The sequence below is a fragment of the Mirounga angustirostris genome, unplaced genomic scaffold (genome assembly GCF_029215605.1).
Source record: "Mirounga angustirostris isolate CCGP_5_RB_7025 unplaced genomic scaffold, mMirAng1.0.hap1 SCAF_13, whole genome shotgun sequence".
In the NCBI taxonomy this organism is placed as follows: Eukaryota; Metazoa; Chordata; class Mammalia; order Carnivora; family Phocidae; genus Mirounga; species Mirounga angustirostris.
This window is the reverse complement of record NW_026991721.1, coordinates 761,550-782,676: the sequence shown is the minus strand read 5'-3', so window position 1 is coordinate 782,676 and position 21,127 is coordinate 761,550. Positions and strand designations below refer to the sequence as shown.

The window sequence follows — 21,127 nt, the reverse complement described above, 5'->3', positions numbered from 1 at the left end:
CTCCCACTTAGGACCAGCCTGCCCTGGAGAGTCACCAGACCCACACCTGTTCCCCAAATGCTAGAGGATCCCACAGGATCCGAAACACTCACACCTGCTGACCCTACCTCCCTGACCCTGACCCTCCCCGATCGTGACCCTCCTCCTGACCTTACCTTGACCATGACCTCGACCTTTGCTCTCATCCCGGGCCTCAGCCTCATGACACTGGCATGTGTCCCGCCCCACTCCCTGCTTCCGGAGATGCTGCCCCCCAGGAGCCATGTCCTTCTCCCAGGGCTGGTGCGCATGGCTCCGCTTCTCCACCGGGGAGGTCGGCACCCTGAGGCTGGCACACAGCCCCCACAGAGACGCCCTCCCAGACGGGACCCCCGCGGCCACTCCACCTCTGCTCCTGCGCCTACAAGCAGTTCGGAGCCCTGGGCGTCAGAAAACAGGCCTGGGGGCCTTTCTGGGTACAGCATGACCACTCTGGGCTGCCCCTTCCCCCCTAGCACTTTGGGCTCCCCCCACAGGGGCGGAGGGGTGCCCGGGGTCTCCCCCACATGCCCAGGACAAACGCCTCTCGGCCCCAAGCTGTGGCTGATGGTGCCCATGCAGATCCTCCAGAACCGCCCCCAGGACGGCCCCAGCCATCTCAGCCCAGAGCACACGCAGGTCACGTCTGCAGAGGGTCTGTGCCGGTCCCTGCCCGGAGGCCAGTGATAATGGGGCTGCTGTCCACCAAGGAGCTTTCCAAAGGCCAAGTCCTGATCAAACAGCGCCCAAGATCCTGTTTGGCCACCACTGCGCCCAGTGGGTGCGGCCAGGGCAGGACCTGCAGCCCCTACATAAGGCATCCAGGGCTGGCCACTCTGGGGGCGGAGCCGACACAGTCCCGAGGCGCGAGGGGCCGGGTCCAGCGGCGACCTCTCTTCTCCACCGTCATGCTCGGGCCTCAGCTGCTGCTGCTTCTCTCCTGTGGGGGGGCCCTGCTCGGCGCTGGTGAGTGGGGGCCCACTGGCCACACCGTGGGGGCAGACAGAAGCCCTCCGAGGGTCCCTTTTTGCCTCATCAACTGGCCACCAGGACACCGATGGATGAGAGGCCCCTCCCCGCCCTGTAGCCGTCCCACACTGGCCAAGGCCAGGGTCTCTGTCAGGGAGCCGGCTCGGAGCCCAGCTCAGCCCGTGCACAGGCCACCACTCACCCCTGCCCCGGGCACAGTGGCCAGGGAAGAAGGATGCCGGGCTTCATGGGACAGGGGGTCCTCAGGGACACAGGGTCTCCTCAACAATAGTGGGTACAGTGGGACACGGGCACGCTGGGCAGGACACTGCTGGGGGCTCTCCCCACTGGGCCCTGGGTCCTGGGAGGGCTGTAGGGTGTAGGGAGCAGGGCAGGGGCCTCGTGGGCTCTGGGCCTCAATTTCCCCATCTATGACAGTGGAGGAAACATCTCCCACTCATGTGGCTACCATACGGATTAAACAAAGGGGGCCAAAGGGAACACATGCTAGGGCCCAGGACCACCACCATTTTGCAGAGACTCGGAAGGGACCACCCCACCCTAGAGCCCACCCAGTCTTGCCCACCAAGCCCATGGAGCAGGGGTCCCCTCTGTCCTCCCCTTACCCCCAGCCCCCGGTCCCTTCTGCTAACCACCCCAGGCACCATGATGCCACAGGCTGAGGGCAGCCCCTGCACCCAAGCCTGGGAAGGGGCTAGCCCCAAGGGATCCCACGGTGGCCCAGAGAGAAACCCCTTCTCGCTGACGGCAGGCATCAAGCCCTCTGCATCTCCTCTATCTGCCGGAGAGCCCAGCAGGACGTGTCTCTTCTCTCTCCGTAATGCTTGGCCCACTGCCCGCTCCTCGGTGGCCCCACCCCCAGCCTTGACTCCCAAACCTGCTCCACAGCCTGGACCCAAGCACTAGGGGTGGGCTATGAACTCCTGAGCCTAGCGGGTCTCCCCTGGGCCCTCCCCACCCCTTCCCTCCCATGAAGCCTGTGGCTCTGAGCGCTCAGGACTTCTGCCCTGCTTGGGCCCATCCCCTCTGAGACCTGGACCCAGAATCAGGACAAGAAGGGAGGCACCTAGAAGCCAGCCGGGGTGGGATACGGGTATGGCGAGGGGCTGCAGCTTTGCTGAGCCGTGGGAGTGCTGCAGAGGGGGAGGGACAGGGCCTGGCCACATTTCTGCCAGCGCCCTTTGAGCACCGATTTGGTAATGGTGCAGGAGGAAGAGGCGGGCTCTGGCCTCCTGAACCAGAGGCTCAAAAAGCACAAGGTCAGACGCAGGAGCCTTGGGGTGCCTGGAACTTGAGGCAGGTGAGGGGCAGAGGCCCCTGAGCCAGGCTGGGGTGGCACCAGACGGGAAGGGGCAGGCAGGGTGCCCAAGTGTGCAGAAGGAAGAGCATGTGCCCCGGAGGCTCTCTGTCCAGTCCAGGGGCTGAGAAAGGCTGGACCCGGGGGGGACCAAGGCAAGCATCATTGCTTGTTCTGAGATTCCCAGTGGGAAGTACACACCATCCCTTGGCTGGCCCCTGAGCGCTGCCGGGGGGCGGGGGGGGGCGGCGGGCAGGGCAGGGGGGGGCGGGGCAGGGCGGGGGCCTGGCACTGTTCAGACAGCAAAGGACGGCCCCACCCGCCAGGGCTCCGTGAGGCTGGGTGACAAAGAAGAGTGGTGCAGTAGTCCCTGCAAGTGGGGACCAGGGAGTGACCCACCGGGGGCGGGCATTGGAGGCAACTGGAAGCGTCCTGGGGGCGGGTCGCGAGCTGAGGAGGGGCAGAGACAGGGACCCACATGGTAGGCACTGCGGAGGCAGGAGGCTCAGAACCAAGTGTCACTGGCCCACTGGAACAGGGGAGCAACACAGCCATCTGGGGACCCCTGGGCTGCCGGGCCACTGTCCCTGTTCCCTGGCATCACGCCGAGACCCATGAACACTGCTGAGCAGGGTGGGGGAGTGGGCAGGGTCAGGACCCCAAGAGCCACATGGGCTGCTGAACCAGGCGGGAGCCATGGCAGAATTGAGGGCTCCACAGGGTCTGGAGGATGGGAGCGCCGACCAGGGCAGGGGCCGGGAGGACTGTCTGGGAAGAAGGAAGCCGGAAAGCAACCACTTTCAGAGCCTGGTAGAGGAGAAGCCCACTGGGGAGCCTCAGACCTCACCCCTGGGAGCACAGGGGTGGGGTGCCGCCGGGACAGCTGCATGCCAACCCCAGCCCTGCGCTGTCAGGTGCCCGCACACCCTCCCCCAGGTCTCCCACCGCCTCCTGCTCAAAGCCCACCAGGCCCCTCCCAGCGCAGGGCCCCCCACCTACAATAAGCACCCCTGTGGTCCACATGAACCCCAGACCCACAGGAGCCCACCCAGGAGCCAGCACTGCCTGGATCCCGGCCTGTCAGGGTTGCCTGTTTGTCCTGCGGGGGCGGGGGGGGGTCCCCTTTTCAAACCCCAGAGAAGCCTGGAGCATGTGGGGGATGAGCAGGTACCGAGTGACGGGAGCCTGGCAGGCAGACCAGTGGGTGCTGCAGGCCCGGGGACCCCTGCCCCCACTCCGCCCAGAGGACCGGCAGACGGCCGCACACCTCTCGCCCTCCCCCCCAGGGGCCGCTCCAACCGTCCAGCATTGGCGACGGGCATCCCCTCACCCTCAGGCCCTGGCGTCCTGCCATTCCACATGCGCAGGGATCCCATGCAGACGTGACCGGCTAGTGCCCGAATGAGCAGCTGAACCGGGCTAGTCAGAGGGCCGTGAAGAGCCAGGCCCAGGCCTGACGGCCGGCGCCTCGCTCCAGGCCGACACACTGCCCACCGAGGGGGAAGGCGGGCGGCGCCATCACTGACCACAGTCCCCGTCCACACAGGTCTAAATGAAACCTCCTCTGTGCACCCAGGCCTCCGGAGGCTGCAGGACTCCCCACCCACAGGTGAGGGCCACAGGCAGCCTCCCGTCCTCCAGAGTCACCCAGAGCCCCTGTGCCACGGCCCTACCACAGAGTGGCCGTGGCCCGGGGTTTCCATGAGGGGGATCCAGCCCCGGGAAGACTTAGCCAGCCCCTCGCCCGGACGGGAAACAAGCCCGGGCTGCCAGGAGGGCTGGGGGCCCCGTGCAGGTCCTACAGACCCCAGCCGAGACAGGGGCTTGGGATGGGAGGCAGACCCAGCCCACAGCGGGGCTGGCACTGGGGGGGGGTGGGGGGCAGGGGCTCTTTCCTGCCCAACCCGGAAGCACCTGGAACCTGGGAGGCCAGCATGGGCTCCCCGGGGGCCCAGCTCATGGGGTCAGGACCCCCCAGGCCTGCCCCACCGACCAGGGCGGGCACAGGGTTCCAAGACTCTGCCCACTGCCTCCACAGCTCCAGACAAGGGTCAGTGCTCCACATGGGGGGCCGGCCACTTCTCCACTTTCGACGGCCATGTGTATGACTTCCCGGGAACCTGCAACTACGTCTTTGCAGCCATCTGCAAGGACGCACCGTCCACCTTCAGTGTCCAGCTACGGCGCGGGCCCAGCGGGAACATCTCCCGGCTCATTGTGGAGCTGGGGGCCTCTGTGGTCACCGTGCAGAAGGCAGTCATCTCCGTGAAGGATGTGGGGTAGGCCACGTGGCTGGGGTGGGAGGCTGGGGAGCCGGGGGGCGGCCCCTGACCACTCTGTCCCGCAGGGTCGTCAGCCTGCCCTACTCCAGCAACGGGCTCCAGATCACACCCTTTGGCCAGAGTGTGCAGCTGGTGGCCAAGCAGCTAGAGCTGGAGCTGGTGGTCATGTGGGGCCCGGGCAGTCACCTGCTGGTGAGGACGCTGGCGGCGGCGGCGGGCTGGGTGGTCCAAATCCAGCAGCCTGCCTGGGCTTTGTTGGTGGGCGAGGGTCCTGGGGCGCCCTGACGGCAGTGCCCACCTGCCCACCCACAGGTGCTCGTGGAGAAACGGCACATGGGCAAGCTGTGTGGTCTCTGTGGGGACTTCAATGGCAAGCAGACCGACGAGTTCCTGAGCGAGGAAGGTAGGAGGGGGCTGGGGCCCAGAGTCCCTGCAGCCCGGCCCCCACGGTGCTGACCCGACCCCACCCCACCCCACCCCCCCAGGCAAACTGCTGGAGCCGCACATGTACGCTGCCCTCCAGACGCTGGATGACCCCAGGGAGATCTGCACATACACGCCCGTCACCAGCCCCCAGGTCCCACAGGCAGAGCACGTACGTGGGGCCTTGGGAGCCCTTCAGCCACGGCGGGGGCTGGCCCCCGAGGTCTGACAGGGTCTCCGAGGCCAACAACGCCCCCAGGCTTCCGAGGCCGGTGTGGGGGGTGGCCCTGACCCCCGTGACCCGCGTGGTCCTCTGCCCAGGCCCAGACTTGCACCGAGCTGCTGACCCGGGTGGCCCCCGAGTGCAACGTGCCCAGAGAGCCATTCATGCTGAGCTGCCAGGCGGACATGGCCGAGTGTGTCCTGCCAGGCCAGTGGAACTGCAGCTGTGCCACGCTGTCCGAGTACTCGCGCCGGTGCCGTGTGGCTGGCCAGGCTGTCAGGAGCTGGCGCGGCCCTGGCCTCTGCTGTGAGTGCTGGGAAGGGCGGCAGGGAGGGCCAGGGCCCCAGGCACCGACCCCCAGGCTCCGACCCCGCCTCGTCTGTGAGCTGGAAGGGGACTGGGCGAAGGAGGGCGGGGCTGCGTCCTTGGCGGGGGCAGGGCAGGTGGCGGGGGCGCTGGAGCACCCCGGCCCCGTCACAGAGGCTGCATGTGCCTGCAGCTGTGGGCCCATGCCCGGCCAACCAGGTGTACCAGGAATGCGGCGAGCCCTGCATCAAGACCTGCTCCAACCCACAGCACACCTGCTCCAGCTTCTGCACCTTCGGCTGCTTCTGTCCCGAAGGTGAGGGCAACCGCTCCCCCCGGGGCCCCTCGAAACTCACCGGAGACCGAGGCTAGGCCACTACCTGACCCCAGCACAACAGAGCCAGGCCTGTCCCGCCCCAGGGAAGGGAAGGGCTTGCCCCCACCCCACGGGCCCTGCGGCGGGGCAGTGGGATGGTGTGGCTGCGGGTCCAAGAGATCGCTAGGAAGACGTGGGATCTGATCCAACCAGGAGCAGCACGTGGGTCTGAGCACACGGGCACAAAGGGCTGCCAGTGCGGGGGTGGTGGGGCATCTAGCCACAGGTCCAGGAAACCCGTCTCCCGCAGGGATGGTTCTTGATGATGTCTCCAAAAACCACACCTGCGTGCCCATCACCCAGTGCCCCTGTATGCTCAACGGGGTGGTCTACGCCCCCGGGGAGGTCGTGACAGCTGCCTGCCAGACCTGGTAAGTGCAGGGCAGCTTGCAAGGGCAGGTGGGCAGGATGGGGATGAGGGGGGACACAGGGGTCCTGGGGCAGCCCCAGTCTGGAGCGTCTGGGGGTGCCATCTGGGTGAGCCCTCCCCGCCTGCAGCCACTGCACCACGGGCCGCTGGACGTGCACAGAGCAGCCCTGCCCCCGGCACTGCTCCCTACAAGGCAGCTCCTTCGTCACCACGTTCGACGCCCGGCCCTACCGCTTCCATGGCGCCTGCACCTACACCCTCCTCCAGGTAGGACACGCCACTACCGGGGGGCCCGCCCCAAGGGGTGACCGCAGGGGGGGTCACAAGGACAACCCGCGGCCACCTGGGCTAAGCCTCACCCCCCTCCCAGAGCCCACAGCTCCCCGACGGGGGCTCCCTCGTGGCCTCATACGACAAGTCTGGGTACTCTCCCTCGGAGACGGCCCTAGCTGCCGTCATCTACATGTCCAGAGAGGTAAGACCACCCCGCCACGCGGATGCTGCACCCACCCCGCTGTGTCCCGCCGGGCCTGCAGGAGGGGAGGCCTCCCCCTGTTCCTGGCACCCCTGTGACTCGGGCCACCCTCCCTCTAGGACAAAATCGTGATTTCTCGGGACGAGGTCCTCACCAACAACGGGAACACCAAGTGGCTACCGTACAAGACTCGTATGTCCTCAGCCCCTGCCCGGCACCTAGGTCCTCACTGGGCCAGAGTCCCCAAGCAGGCTGCCTCCTGAGCCCCCTCTCCCCCCAGGCAACATCACAGTCTTCAGGCAGACGTCCACCCACCTCCAGATGACCACCACCTTCGGCCTGGAGCTCGTGATCCAGCTAGAGCCCGTGTTCCAGGTGTATGTCACTGTCGGGCCCCAGTTCAGAGGCCAGACCAGAGGTGAGCCCCTCCCTGTCCCTGCCCAGTGTGGCCACAGCAGAGAAAAGGCCCAAGAGAGCCCTGCACGTCCAGCACTCACGACCCCAGGCTGGCCCTCCTGGGGCTGGTGACAGCCTCGTGCCCCAGGCATGGTGACGGGAGGAGAGGGGCTTCAGAGCGCAGGGCAGGGCAGGAGCACAGGCTGGCCCCCCTCACGGCCCGGCTGGTACAGGGCTCTGTGGCACCTTCAATGGGGACACGACGGATGACTTCATGGCCAGCACGGGCATCGTGGAGGGCACCGCCTCGCTCTTCGTGGACTCCTGGCGGACGGGGAACTGCCCGGCCTCATTGGAGCGCGAGACAGACCCCTGCTCCATGAGCCAGCTCAACAGTGAGTGCCGGGCCCTGGGAGGTCTGTGGGTGGGCACGAGGCCCAGGCCGGGTGAGCGAGAGACCCATGCCTCCCCCGTCCCCCCAGAGGTGTGTGCAGAGACCCACTGCTCAGTGCTGGTGAGGGACGGCACAGTGTTCGAGAGGTGCCACGCCACGGTGAACCCCAGGCCCTTCTACAAGGTGGGCAGGGCCAGCAGGGACCCCAGGGGGCGGGCCCTGGGGGCCGGGGGGCACGGACGCCCAGCGAACAAGCCGTGTCCACCGCAGAGGTGCGTGTACCAGGCCTGCAACTATGAGGAGACCCTCCCACACGTGTGCGCCGCCCTGAGTGACTACGCCCGCACGTGCGCTGCCCACGGCATCCCGCTGAGGGGCTGGAGGAGCAGCGTGGACAACTGCAGTGCGTGCCGGCGGGCGCAAGCGGGGGGGGGGGGGGGGCAGAGGCACGCAGCATCCCCTGAGGGCCTGACCCAGTCCCCCCGCAGCCACCCCCTGCATGGGCAACCAGACGTTCGGCTATGACATCCGGGCCTGCGGCCGCACGTGCCTGTCACTGTCTGACCGCGCCGCCGAGTGCCATCCGAGTGCCGTGCCCGTGGACGGCTGCAACTGCCCCGAGGGCACCTACCTCAACCACAAGGCCCAGTGCGTGCGCAAGGCCCAGTGCCCCTGCCTCCTGGACAGCAGCAAGTACCTCCTGGCTGACCAGTCCGCCATGGTCCACGGCGTCATCTGGTGAGCACGGGGCTCCCGGGGCCGGCCCGCCCGGCCGGCAGCCCCCAGCCCGGACCCAGGGCGCTCACACAGCCTACCTCTTGCAGCCAGTGCGTCCACGGCAGGCTGCGCTGCCCGGGGCGCCCACAGATGCTCCTGGGTACGTAGCTGCACTGAGGCCGGCGGGCTGGGCTGCCCGGTGTGGCGGACCCTCCGAGCCCACCTCACCCCAGCTCTGCCCCCTTCCCTGCAGCAAACTGCTCGGCCCCCAAGACCTTCCAGGCCTGTGGCGAGTCCTCGGAGAACACATTTGGGGCGGCCTGTGCCCCCACATGTCAAATGCTGGCCACCGGCACCCCCTGCGTAAGGCTTGGAGGGGCAAGGGCACTCCGCAGAGGGCACTCGCCACCAGACAGCCACGCCCAGGGCCTCTCCCTGGACCGTGAGAGGGTTTTCACAAACCCCCCGGAGGGTAGGGCCACGCTGTCCATCTGTCCCTGTCACCTGTGATGAGGGTGGCCGGTGCCCAAAGGGGGCCGAGAGGCTCAGCAGTGGCTCTGGCGGCTGGAAGGTGGGGGTGCCTGTGGGGGGGGCCTCCCCGAGGACTGTGGGCCTGGGGGGGGGGCACAAGCTCAGGAGTGACACAGAAGCACCAGAACCTGCCTGGTGGCTTTGCTGAGGGGCCTGGAGCAGGGGCGGACACCGGGAACATACAGGGAGGAGTATCGGGTGTCTCCGAAGGGCCCGGGGCGATGGCAGCAGTAGGCGAAGCCACCCTCCCAGGGGCCACTGACCCTCTCCCTGCAGGTACCCACCAAGTGCGAGCCTGGCTGTGTCTGTGCCAAGGGGCTCTACGAGAACGCCCCCGGGCAGTGCGTACCCCCCGAGGAATGTCCGTGCGAGTTTGCGGGGGTCTCCTACCCCCGGGGCGCCCAGCTCCACACCGACTGTAAGACATGGTGAGCCACAGCCTGAGCCCGGAGCCCCGGCGGCCCACGGCTGTCCCTGGGGTGCCCCAGCAACCCCACCAAGGTCAGGGTCCAGTGGGAATGCACGTGTGGCGCGGTCCCCCTGAAGCCCCACGATGGCCCACCTCCCCCCCAGCACCTGCTCCAGGGGGAAATGGGTCTGCTGGCAGAGCACCCGCTGCTCATCCACCTGCACCCTCTACGGGGAGGGCCACGTGGTCACCTTCGACGGTCAGCGCTTCATGTTCGACGGCAGCTGTGGGTACATCCTGACCACGGTAAGGCCCCACCCTGGGCCGTGGGGCGTGGGGACCCCAGGGGCCAGCAGGCGGGCTCCTCCTCAGCGCCCGCGTCCCCACAGGACGGCTGCGGGGCCAACAACTCGCAGCCCACCTTCAAGGTCCTGACGGAGAACGTTGTGTGTGGCAAGTCAGGCGTCACCTGCTCCCGGGCCATCAAGATCTTCCTGGGGGTGAGTGGGTCGGGTAGGGTCTCCCCACACCTCAGCCCCCGGACCCCCACGTCCTGGCCTCCTGGTGCCCCCAGGCCCCCCGTCTGCATGGCGGGCAGCAGTGTCTCCTGGGGCTGGACAGCCGTGCGAAGGGAAGGGCTTCTCCCAGAAACCTGACCCTCGGCCCTTGGTGCAGTTTCCACCATGTTCTGGAACGTTCTGCCAAGGGCAGTTTCTAGAGGGCAGGCCCCCAGCGGAGAACAGCCCTGGGCAGGCACAGGCCCACACGCTCCCTTAACAGATGGGGTCCGCCCTGCCTCAGACAGCTTGGGCAGGGCACGCAGAGCCCACCGACGTCCAGCGGCTGCCAGGACGAGGGACAGGCAGCCGCGTGACAGCCCCGCCCCACAGGGCCTGTCCGTCGTGCTGGCGGACAGGAACTACACGGTCCGCGGGGAGGACCCCCATGTGCGCCTGCGGGTCAACACCGGGTCCCTGAACCTGGTGCTGGACGTCGCCATCGGCAACAGGTACAACATGACCCTCGTCTGGAACAAGCGCATGACTGTCTTCATCAGGATTACGCGTACCACCCAGGTACCGGGGCCGCCCCAAGGCCCAGGGCCATCCGCGGGGCAGGGGCAGCGCCCGGCCTGACGCCAGCCCCCCCACAGGATGCGCTGTGCGGCTTGTGTGGTAACTACAACGGGAACATGAAGGACGACTTTGAGACACGCAGCAACTACGTGGCATCCAGTGAGCTGGAATTCGTGAACTCGTGGAAGGACAGCCCGCTGTGCGGGGACACCAGCCTCGCGCTGGACCCCTGCAGCCTCAACACGTTCCGCCGCAGCTGGGCAGAGCGCAAGTGCAGCATCATCAACAGCCCCACCTTCGCCGCCTGCCACAGCCAGGTGGGCCCGCCCTCGGGGCCCGCGACCCGGCTCCCAGCGCAGCGCGGGCCGCGGGGCAGGCACTGAGGGCCCCTTCCCGCAGGTGTACCGCCTGCCCTACTACGAGGCCTGTGTGCAAGACGCGTGTGGCTGTGACACACGCGGGGACTGCGAGTGCCTCTGTGACGCGGTGGCCGCCTACGCCAAGGCCTGCCTGGACAAGGGCGTGTGCGTGGACTGGAGGACGCCGGACTTCTGCCGTGAGTGCCCGCCCAGGCCCACTCTCCGGGGCGGGCACGGGTGCGGGCTTGGGCCCCCGGCCCGCACGCCGAGGGCCTGACACGAGCCCCTTCTACCAGCCGTCTACTGTGACTTCTACAACACCCACGCGCAGGGGGACGGCGCATACCGGTACGGCCAGGAGGCCAACTGCACGTGGCACTACCAGCCGTGCCTCTGCCCTGAGCACCCACAGAGCCTCCCAGACACCAATACCGAAGGTACGGCCGAGAGAGCGCGGCCTGCAGGAGGGCGGGTCGGAGTCTGGGGGTGTGCCGGAGGGGGCCCTGCATCCAGGCTTCGGGCAGAGGCAGGGGACTGGGCGTGGACAGGCAGGGGAGAGGGGCCTCCCCGTCACCCTCTGTGCCACCCCCTCTCCAGGCTGCTACAACTGCTCCCAGCACGAGTACTTCGACCACAACACGGGGAGCTGCGTTCCTTGCGGTAAGCCCCGCACGCCGCCCAGGCCCCACGCCCCACACCCACCAGCCTCTGGCTGGAGCGGCCAGCCCCCACACAGACCTGAGGCCAGCCTCCCGGCAGACGCCCCACAGGACATGCCCTCGGGTGCGGAGACTCCCAGGGACCCAGGCAACCGGGGCCGGGGCAGCAGAAACAGGAAAGGCACCAGCCTCCCCTCTCTTCCCCTTCCCAATCATCAGCGGCCCCAGGGCAGACCCGACCCTGCCATCCCGCTGGGGTGTGTGGGCACAGAGCAGCAAGCCGCTGGGGATTCAGCACCAGCTCGCCTGGATCGCTGACTACGGTGGGATGGGACAGGGCAAGAGATGGGCACGGGGACCAGGAGCAGGCGCCCAGGCCCCTCTGTGGCGGCTCCGCCCCCCTGGGTCCTCAGCTGGGCGGGGGCAGCGCTCCTGACTGCCCCTCTCCTTGCAGTGTCGCCGCCCACCACGCCAAGGCCCACCACAGGTGACTACACACACTAGGTGCCAAGGTGAAGCAGGCCCACCGCCAGCTCTAGCCTGGCTCGGCAGGATGGCCCCTGGCCAGCCCAGGCTGTGTCTGCCGGGCACCTGGGTGCCCAGGGCCCTGGCCACCGACACTGCCGTCCCTGTGTCCCCAGCACCGGGTGTGGGCTGGGGCGGACACCGAGCCTGGGCTGCCCCTGGGGCCACTCTGCACGGAGGGAGCAGCAGGTACCGACCCCAGGAAGTCAGGGGGGAGGGGGCACACAGAGCCTGCCCCCAGCAGGCCCACCGCAACCGCCGCCCCGGGCAGCCCTGGACAACAGCAGGGCTGACAGGGAGCTCAGGGTGACGGACCGGGGCCCACACTGCCCCCGAGAGAACGTTCCACTGAGCTCCTTCGCAGACACAGAGTCCCCTGTGCTTGGGACTGGAGCTCGGTTTCCATGAAAGGCTTTTTCTGAGGATAACCTGTCACAGAATGTGACCATTCTTTGCTGCCTGATACTCCTGATAGAAAACACATAGGACGGGCCACCTCGAGGATCCCTGGGAGCCCGCCCCCCCCCCCCCACGCAGCAGAACCCCTTCCAGCTTCCCGGAAACCACGGGGGAATGAGACATTCACCCTGTTAGCAAGGGTGGGTGGACAGGGAGGCGGTGGCCCAGCAAGCATGGGGTCCCTGAAAACACCACTGTGGCCACTCAAGCCAGGGCCAGCCAGGGAGGCCAGGGGGTCGGCTGGGGGAAGGCACACGCCTCCCACGGGGTACAGCGGGGGCAGCGAGCTCAGATTCAGCGGGAAAGCGCGGAGGGCTCTGGAGGAATGTTCTGAGCACTGCTCCCTGCAGACTCACCGCGAACCCTCTCTGCCATCGCCACACGGGCCACTTCGGCACCAGCCCCAACGGCCACTCTCAAGTCCACGGCCACAGGACCCACAGCGACACAGGCCACAACGAACTCCACAGCATCCACACGCAGCTCAGCAGCACAATCCACAGCTCAGTCCACAGAGCACAGCACAGCATTACCACAGACCCCAGGAACTTCAGAAACGTATACAGGACCCCCACCAAGTAAGCACACCCCACATGACTGTCCCCAAAAAGGGGCAGAAGCACATATGCCTGGAACGCACCAAAGCTGTATGGGTCCATGTGGGGCTCCACGGGCCAAGCTGGTCCAAAAGGCAGGGGGCACCCCCAAAACCCAACCCCAAGCACACCGCACTAACTACACTCCATTCCACTTCTCCATGGCCATAGCAGGAGAGCACCCACCCACCACAAGCACCCCCGCCCCAAGTGACCACAGACCCAAGGACACGGCAACGCTCACAAGTACACCTACAGCACAGTCCCCACACCCTCGGAGCAGGCAACACGGCCCCCTTCTTCCCAGAGCAATCAGAAGAAACACACCTGAAGGCCAAAGGCAGGACCCACCAAACACAGAGCAAACACCTGACACTGGGGAGGGGAAAGGAGCCACAAAGAATCACAGGAAACTCCCCCGTAATCACTTCACGAGGCTAAGCTACAAAGGGGTAACAAGCACAGGGAAAGACAGCGGGGGGCAAAACAGACTACAGGGACAGGACACTCAGAAAACACTGGGACGTCCCCAGCAGGGACACTAAGAGGCCAGGGACGGGCAGGACACAGCACAGACAGAGCAGACAGGACGGGTTGTCCAGTGAGGATAATCACAAGCAAAAACATTGATTGGCACACACTGTTTCCACAGCGCCCACCACTCACCAAAGGACCCGCAACACCGATGTGACCGCAGACAATAAGCACACAGAACACGCTACACTCCCGGACACCAACATCAGCTACAAGACCGAGCCAACGACGACCACACGAGAGGCACCGACATCAAGCAACTCCCAAGGGCAACTACCCTCTCACTCCACGCCCACGGCAGCTGTCTCCACCACCGCCCACAGGACAGGTCCCGCCACGGGGACCTCCTTCCGCACGACCACCGCCTTGCCCAACCCATCGAGCCCCGAGTCCACCGTCTCCATGCACGTTGCCCCCTCTACCACGTCCTCCGTGACCCCCACTACCCACCGAGTCATCACCCCATCACAACCGGAGACCCCTTCTTCCCCCTCCACTGCCAGGCAAACGGGCCCCTCCTCTCCTCCTCCACATGGCCCCACCACAGGGACACAGCCCACGCACACGACCCCGCCACTCACTCGGACCACGCACACCCCTAGCTCGCTCAGCACAGCCAAAACCTCCACCTCCAGACAGTCTTACACTTCTGAACCCATCCATCACGAAACCTCAAGCGCCCCCACACCCTCCGTCTCCCACGAGCCACCTGCTACGGGGACCCTGACCTCCGTGACGCACACCGCCACGGCCACGGCCACCAGCAGCGAGCGACACACGCCGCTCACCTCTCACTCCACGTCCACGCCAGCTGTCTCCAGCACGGCCCACACGACAGGTCCCCCCATGGGGACCTCCTTCCGGACGACCACCGCCTTGCCCAACCCATCGCGCCCCGAGACCACCGTCTCCATGCACGTTGCCCCCTCTACCACGTCCTCCGTGACTCCTACCACCCACCGAGTCATCAGCCCATCACAACCAGAGACCCCTTCTTCCCCCTCCACTGCCAGGCAAACGGGCCCCTCCTCTCCTTCTCCACACGGCCCCACCACAGGGACACAGCCCAAGCACACGACCCCGCCACTCACTCGGACCACGCACACCCCTAGCTCGCTCAGCACAGCCAAAACCTCCACCTCCAGACAGTCTTACACTTCTGAACCCATCCATCACGAAACCTCAAGCGCCCCCACACCCTCCATCTCCCACGAGCCACCTGCTACGGGGACCCTGACCTCCGTGACGCACACCGCCACGGCCACGGCCACCAGCAGCGAGCGACACACGCCGCTCACCTCTCACTCCACGTCCACGCCAGCTGTCTCCAGCACGGCCCACACGACAGGTCCCCCCACGGGGACCTCCTTCCGCACGACCACTGCCTTGCCCAACCCATCGCGCCCCGAGTCCACCGTCTCCATGCACGTTGCCCCCTCAACCACGTCCTCCGTGACTCCCACTACCCACCGACTCATCACCCCATCACACCTGGGAACCCCTTCTTCCCCCTCCACTGCCAGGCACACAGGCCCCTCCTCTCCTTTTCCACACGGCCCCACCACAGGGACACAGCCCACGCACACGACCCCGCCACTCACTCGGACCACGCACACCCCTAGCTCGCTCAGCACAGCCAAAACCTCCACCTCCAGACAGTCTTACACTTCTGAACCCATCCATCACGAAAGCTCAAGCGCCCCCACACCCTCCATCTCCCCCGAGCCACCTGCTACGGGGACCCTGACCTCCAAGATGCACACCGCCACGGCCACCAGCAGCGAGCGACACACGCCGCTCACCTCTCACTCCACGTCCACGCCAGCTGTCTCCAGCACGGCCCACACGACAGGTCCCCCCACGGGGACCTCCTTCCGCACGACCACCGCCTTTCCCATTCCATCGCGCCCCGAGACCACTGTCTCCATGCACGTTGCCCCCTCGACCACGTCCTCCGTGACTCCCACTACCCACCGAGTCATCACCCCACCACAACCGGAGACCCCTTCTTCCCCCTCCACTGCCAGGCAAACGGGCCCCTCCTCTCCTCCTCCACATGGCCCCACCACAGGGACACAGCCCACGCACACGACCCCGCCACTCACTCGGACCACGCACACCCCTAGCTCGCTCAGCACAGCCAAAACCTCCACCTCCAGACAGTCTTACACTTCTGAACCCATCCATCACGAAACCTCAAGCGCCCCCACACCCTCCGTCTCCCACGAGCCACCTGCTACGGGGACCCTGACCTCCGTGACGCACACCGCCACGGCCACGGCCACCAGCAGCGAGCGACACACGCCGCTCACCTCTCACTCCACGTCCACGCCAGCTGTCTCCAGCACGGCCCACACGACAGGTCCCCCCATGGGGACCTCCTTCCGGACGACCACCGCCTTGCCCAACCCATCGCGCCCCGAGACCACCGTCTCCATGCACGTTGCCCCCTCTACCACGTCCTCCGTGACTCCTACCACCCACCGAGTCATCAGCCCATCACAACCAGAGACCCCTTCTTCCCCCTCCACTGCCAGGCAAACGGGCCCCTCCTCTCCTTCTCCACACGGCCCCACCACAGGGACAGAGCCCACGCACACGACCCCGCCACTCACTTGGACCACGCACACCCCTAGCTCGCTCAGCACAGCCAAAACCTCCACCTCCAGACAGTCTTACACTTCTGAACCCATCCATCACGAAACCTCAAGCGCCCCCACACCCTCCGTCTCCCACGAGCCACCTGCTACGGGGACCCTGACCTCCGTGACGCACACCGCCACGGCCACGGCCACCAGCAGCGAGCGACACACGCCGCTCACCTCTCACTCCACGTCCACGCCAGCTGTCTCCAGCACGGCCCACACGACAGGTCCCCCCACGGAGACCTCCTTCCGCACGACCACTGCCTTGCCCAACCCATCGCGCCCCGAGTCCACCGTCTCCATGCACGTTGCCCCCTCTACCACGTCCTCCGTGACTCCCACTACCAACCGACTCATCACCCCATCACACCTGGGAACCCCTTCTTCCCTCTCCACTGCCAGGCACACAGGCCCCTCCTCTCCTTCTCCACAGGTCACGAGCTCAAGTTCTGGCATTCACACCCTGACCTCCCTTGGCTTCCCAAGTACATCAAGTACAGCCTCCATTTCTTCCTTTGTTTCTTTCCCAGGCACCTCCACCTCCACCTTGTCCTCAGCCTCTTCTCTGCCCACCCAAAACTTTCCCCCCTCTAATTTGCCCACCAGGCCTCCTCTTCCTGGGACACCTGTCTCCCTGCCCAGCACCAGCATTCTTCCTTCTTTGCCCAGGACCACACCCAGCACCCCGATGTCCCACACTCTCTCTTCCCACTCTACCACCTCACAGTCTACGACTCTCACCACCCGAAACCCTACTTCCAGTCTCTTTTCCTCCACTGTGGGTGTGACAGCCATCCTGACTTCTCCAGTCACTAACCTCAGCACTGGACAATCTATTACCACTGGAGTGCCAACCACCGTGATCCTGGCCAGCTCGACCTCTGTCCATGGAAGCTCATCCCTTCGTGCCACAGGGACCTTGTCTACTGGGGCACCATCCATCTCCTCTCTGGTGACACCTTCGCCCAGCTCTCCAGGTAAGGGATATATCTCTAGCCCACCTTGCCGCCTTCGTGCACAGCATCCTTCAGCTGTGCATCTTTCTGGAGAGCCCGTGGCCTACTCCCACAGAGTCCCTGCCTTTCATTGTCCTCACACCGCCCGATGACTTCTGCGCTGTGCTGTTGCCTCTCAGCGCGTTCCCCACTCTGCCGGCCTCCCAGCCCAACATGCACACTGCTGACGGGGGCTCACTGGTCGTCATGCAGTGTGACCTGCTCTCTCCCCCATAAAGCCTTCGCTTCTCCTGAGGTCAGCAGGCAGCACGGCACGCTGTGCTCAGTCTTGAGGTCACACCCATCCCTCCGACCATCCCCATGTCCTTCTGGCATCTGAGAACGCCAACATTCCCAGCAGCAGGAAGGGACTGAGTCATGCCTCCCTCTTCTGTGTGTACCCCAAGTCCTTAGGACAGTTCTCTCAGCTTTCCTTGAGCTGCCTCCAGCCCCTCTCCCCACTCCTCTCTAAACACCTCTCTAATACACTCCAGTCTGGCCAAAAGGGGTGCCTGGCCTCCCCTGGGAGGCCCCCTTTTCCTCATCTGGGCCTGCATGCCTGCCCTGTACCTGGTTCACTCATGCCCTACCCCCACCTCACACCCCCTGCTATGGTCCCGGCCTCCTGTGGAGGCAACTCCCTCAGAAGCCCTCCAGGGCTGCCCCCTCACGAGCTCACAGGAGTTTAGGAGCGGCAGGGGTCCTGGGACTCAAGTATTCCCACCCTCCCTAAGGAAACAGAGAGAAAAGTGAAAGGCCAATAGGTACATGCCTCACCCCAGGAGACCACGGGTGGCAGGCAGGACTAGCAGCCAAGGCCCCCCCTATCCTCCAGAGACACCCCTCCCCGCCCTTCCAGGTGTTTGCTGCACAGTACCCCCAGGGTACTGTGGGTTCCCCTCACATGTCCCCTGCCATCCCCCAGGCAGGCCTGTCCACAGTAATGGATTTCCTCCGTGAGACAAGGACTGGGTGCAGGCTGTCCATGAGGAGGGGATGAGGGGTGAGGGGTGAGGGAGCAGAAGCAGGAGATGGGGTCGGAGGACAGCTGAGGGCAATGGGAGCCCCCACCTCCAGCAGACACATAGGGCAGGCAGGGCAGAAAGGTCAGACTGGGCGGTCTCTGCCCAGGAACATCTTAGCTTTTTCATTTAAGCTCCACATGGGCAGGTCCTAAGGCCAGTGCCGCTCTGCCTGTTGCCAGGGTGCCCAAGGCAGCTTGCCAGCAGGCCAGCATCTATGGCTGGGTCCACACCCTGCCCGTTGAAGAGCACAGACCCCTGCAGGGAGCTCCTGGGGTGCCTTCCGTCTCCTCCAGGGATATGCAGACCTTCCCCCATCCCTCTGGCAGGCTCTGGTCCCAGCAGACCAGAGACGCCCATGCCCATGGTGGGAGGGGCCTGAGAGTGGCCCACCAGGGCTCAGAATACCCTTGACCTGGGGGGACTCCCAGGGTATCCAGCTCTCAGGAGGAATACCCAAAATGAGAGCCCATCAGCCTTTGTTCCCATGCAGAGCTGTGAGGTCTGAGGTCAGCAGGGCTGGGACAAGGGGAGACCACCCGGGGCCGGGGCCCGAGTGCAGGGGTGGGAGCCCAGGGGAGACCCCACCACGAACAGGAAGGGATACTTGTCTCATATTAGCAATTGTGCAGCTTGCAACCTGCCCCTCCTTACTCAGCTGAACTGCATTCATCCCCACTTTATGTGTCCTGTCCCCAGGGTCAGGTCTGTGTCAGCCCTCCAACCATGCCCCGGAGCTGGCACCTAACCACACCTCTCTCATCTCCCAGGGGTCTGCGACGTGAAGGAGCTTGAGGAGGAGGTCACGTACCGAGGGTGCACTGCCAACGTGACAGTGACCCGCTGCGAGGGCTTCTGTCCCTCCTCGGCCAGGTGAGTGCTGGTCCCAAGCAGCCTCTAAACAGGGCTGGGCCCGGAGCTTGGAGCCTGCCCCATCCAAGAGCAGGTTCCTGGCCCCAGGCAGCATCCTACCCAGTCAGGTAGCCTTAGCCAGCACCCCACCTCCATCATGTCTGCAAAGGCAAAGGCAGACACTCCGCTGACTGCCTGAGAGCTGGGGAGGTCAGCAAGGGCCTGGAGGGGTGGGGCACGCCCCTGAGGGCCGGCCTGGGACTCAGTACCCACCCTTCGCTCTGGAGTGGTCCAGGAGACACAGGAGCACCCCTGGGCGGTGGCCCTGACCCACACTCCTGGCTCCGGCTTCTTTGCAGCTTCAACACCCACACGAATCAGGTGGACACCCACTGCAGCTGCTGCCACCCACTCAGCTCCTACCAGAAGCAGTTTGTGCTACCCTGCTCAGACCCTGAAGCGCAGGGCCAGCAGCTGGTGCTCACGCTACAGATGCTCAGCAGCTGTGCATGCAGCCCACAGCGCTGTGGGGACTAGGGGACACAGCCCCCCAGGTGTGAGGACAAAGCACCGTTCCCACACTACCCCCACCACTCCTCCCAACGCTGGCTTGCTGTGCCTGGCAGCCCCTCTCCTTCCATAAGGCACAGCCTCAAAGAGCCCTCGCACGTGGCTTACCAGGGCACCTGAAGGAAAGGGGGCTGCCAGGCAGGGACTGCAGGCCCTGGCCAAGCCCAGCAGGCTGGGGGGCGCCTGGGTGGCTCAGTCGTTAAGCGTCTGCCTTCGGCTCAGGTCATGATCCCAGGGTCCCGGGATCGAGTCCCGCGATCGAGTCCCGCATCGGGCTCCCTGCTCGGCGGGGAGTCTGCTTCTCCCTCTGACCTTCCCCCTTCTCATGCTCTCTCTCATTCTTTCTCTCAAATAAAAAAAATTAAAAAAAAAACCAGCATTGCTCAACGCACAGAGGCTGGCCCGTGAGCTCTGCCTGTGTTGTCTCCCACACACCTGGGGCATTTGTGAGCCCCCAAACCCACACCCACAGAGTGACAGGTACAGGACCCTGCGTGCTGGCCTCTGCAGTAACACCAGCACCCAGACTGTGACTCCCTCCAGTTACCTCCCCGAGACCCACACTGCAGCAAAGGGCTCCCTGTGCCCCTGGCCACTCCACAGGGCTCCCCCATGGCATGCCTCTGAGGAACCCAATTCCTCCTGATAAGCCAGGAGAACCCAGAGTAGACCCTGGCTCCCCCTGGGGCCACCCACCAACAGAACAGAGGCCCTGGCTCAGCTCTGCTCCTGCCCCGGCCACCTCAGGGTGCAGACGGGCGGCCAGGCAAGCAGCTCACAGTGACGGCACATGAGAGCCGAGGCCAAGACTAGCACACGGAGGCTGGGCTCCAGCTCACCCTCAGCATGGCTCTCGGCTCCCTGACCACACACAGAGCCCCTCCTCCACCCACACAAGGTCTCACACGTCCCTTCCAGAATCTGCTTTGCCGCCCACACGTAACCCTCTGGTCAAAAACAGGAACGAGTCCAAGGTGACTACGGTTACGGCGCACTTCTTGGAAGCCCAAAGATGAGTGAGGCTGGCCACACAGCCTCGAGGGCCAGCAGCAACCGCCCACCGCCGTGCCACAAACCCAAGGCCTCAGACACTCCAACGCTCAGCACTACCCATATGCCATTAACACCACAGTGCAGGGAAAAGGAATACAGAATTCAACCCAGTCAATACACATGGTCTTGTTGGTAGTCATGAAAAATGTTTCCAACTTCTAGATTTCAAACCGTGCCCCCGAGACTCCTCCAGTGGACGCTACAGCAAGCCGACGTGCATGGTGCTCCCGCACCCAGGGCCCTGCAGATGGCACCCAGGCCGCACACGCACACATCGCACCAGCCCAAGGGCCTTGTCACACATCTCCTGCACCTGGTGTCATCCACCACAGGAGCCAAATGGCCTAGTGAAGATCTCACCCACTACAGACAAGCTGCTCCTGCTTCTCTCAGAGAAGCAAAGATGAACTATCAGCAACAGAGCAGAAGCGTTTTGGTACCATTTCAAAAAAATCTGCCTTTTCAATCAAACTTGTCGTTTCCCTTTACTTGGGAGATCATGCACAGAACTGTCCTGACCTCTGTGAACACTGACCCGGGGCCCACACTCCCTTCTTCTGACCCGACTGCAGTGC

At 65.3% G+C, this 21,127-nt stretch overlaps 1 protein-coding gene across 1 annotated transcript; it reads left to right on the top strand.

Moving 5' to 3' along the window:
• The first annotated feature begins 707 nt into the window (after positions 1-707).
• On the top strand, positions 708-19,466 carry MUC6 (mucin 6, oligomeric mucus/gel-forming). The gene is made up of 35 exons (XM_064576417.1): positions 708-984; positions 3,852-3,914; positions 4,344-4,584; positions 4,653-4,779; positions 4,900-4,990; positions 5,073-5,182; positions 5,332-5,539; positions 5,733-5,855; positions 6,166-6,286; positions 6,414-6,552; positions 6,656-6,760; positions 6,880-6,952; positions 7,041-7,178; positions 7,390-7,551; positions 7,639-7,733; positions 7,821-7,953; positions 8,039-8,288; positions 8,375-8,427; positions 8,521-8,630; positions 9,075-9,226; positions 9,372-9,513; positions 9,597-9,707; positions 10,098-10,283; positions 10,361-10,600; positions 10,683-10,839; positions 10,939-11,079; positions 11,240-11,302; positions 11,756-11,788; positions 11,943-12,015; positions 12,636-12,863; positions 13,739-16,391; positions 16,883-17,037; positions 17,082-17,269; positions 18,848-18,950; positions 19,289-19,466. The coding sequence occupies exons 1-35, from the start codon at positions 708-710 to the stop codon at positions 19,464-19,466; spliced, it is 7,422 nt and encodes a 2,473-aa protein (XP_064432487.1).
• The last annotated feature ends 1,661 nt before the right edge of the window (positions 19,467-21,127 follow it).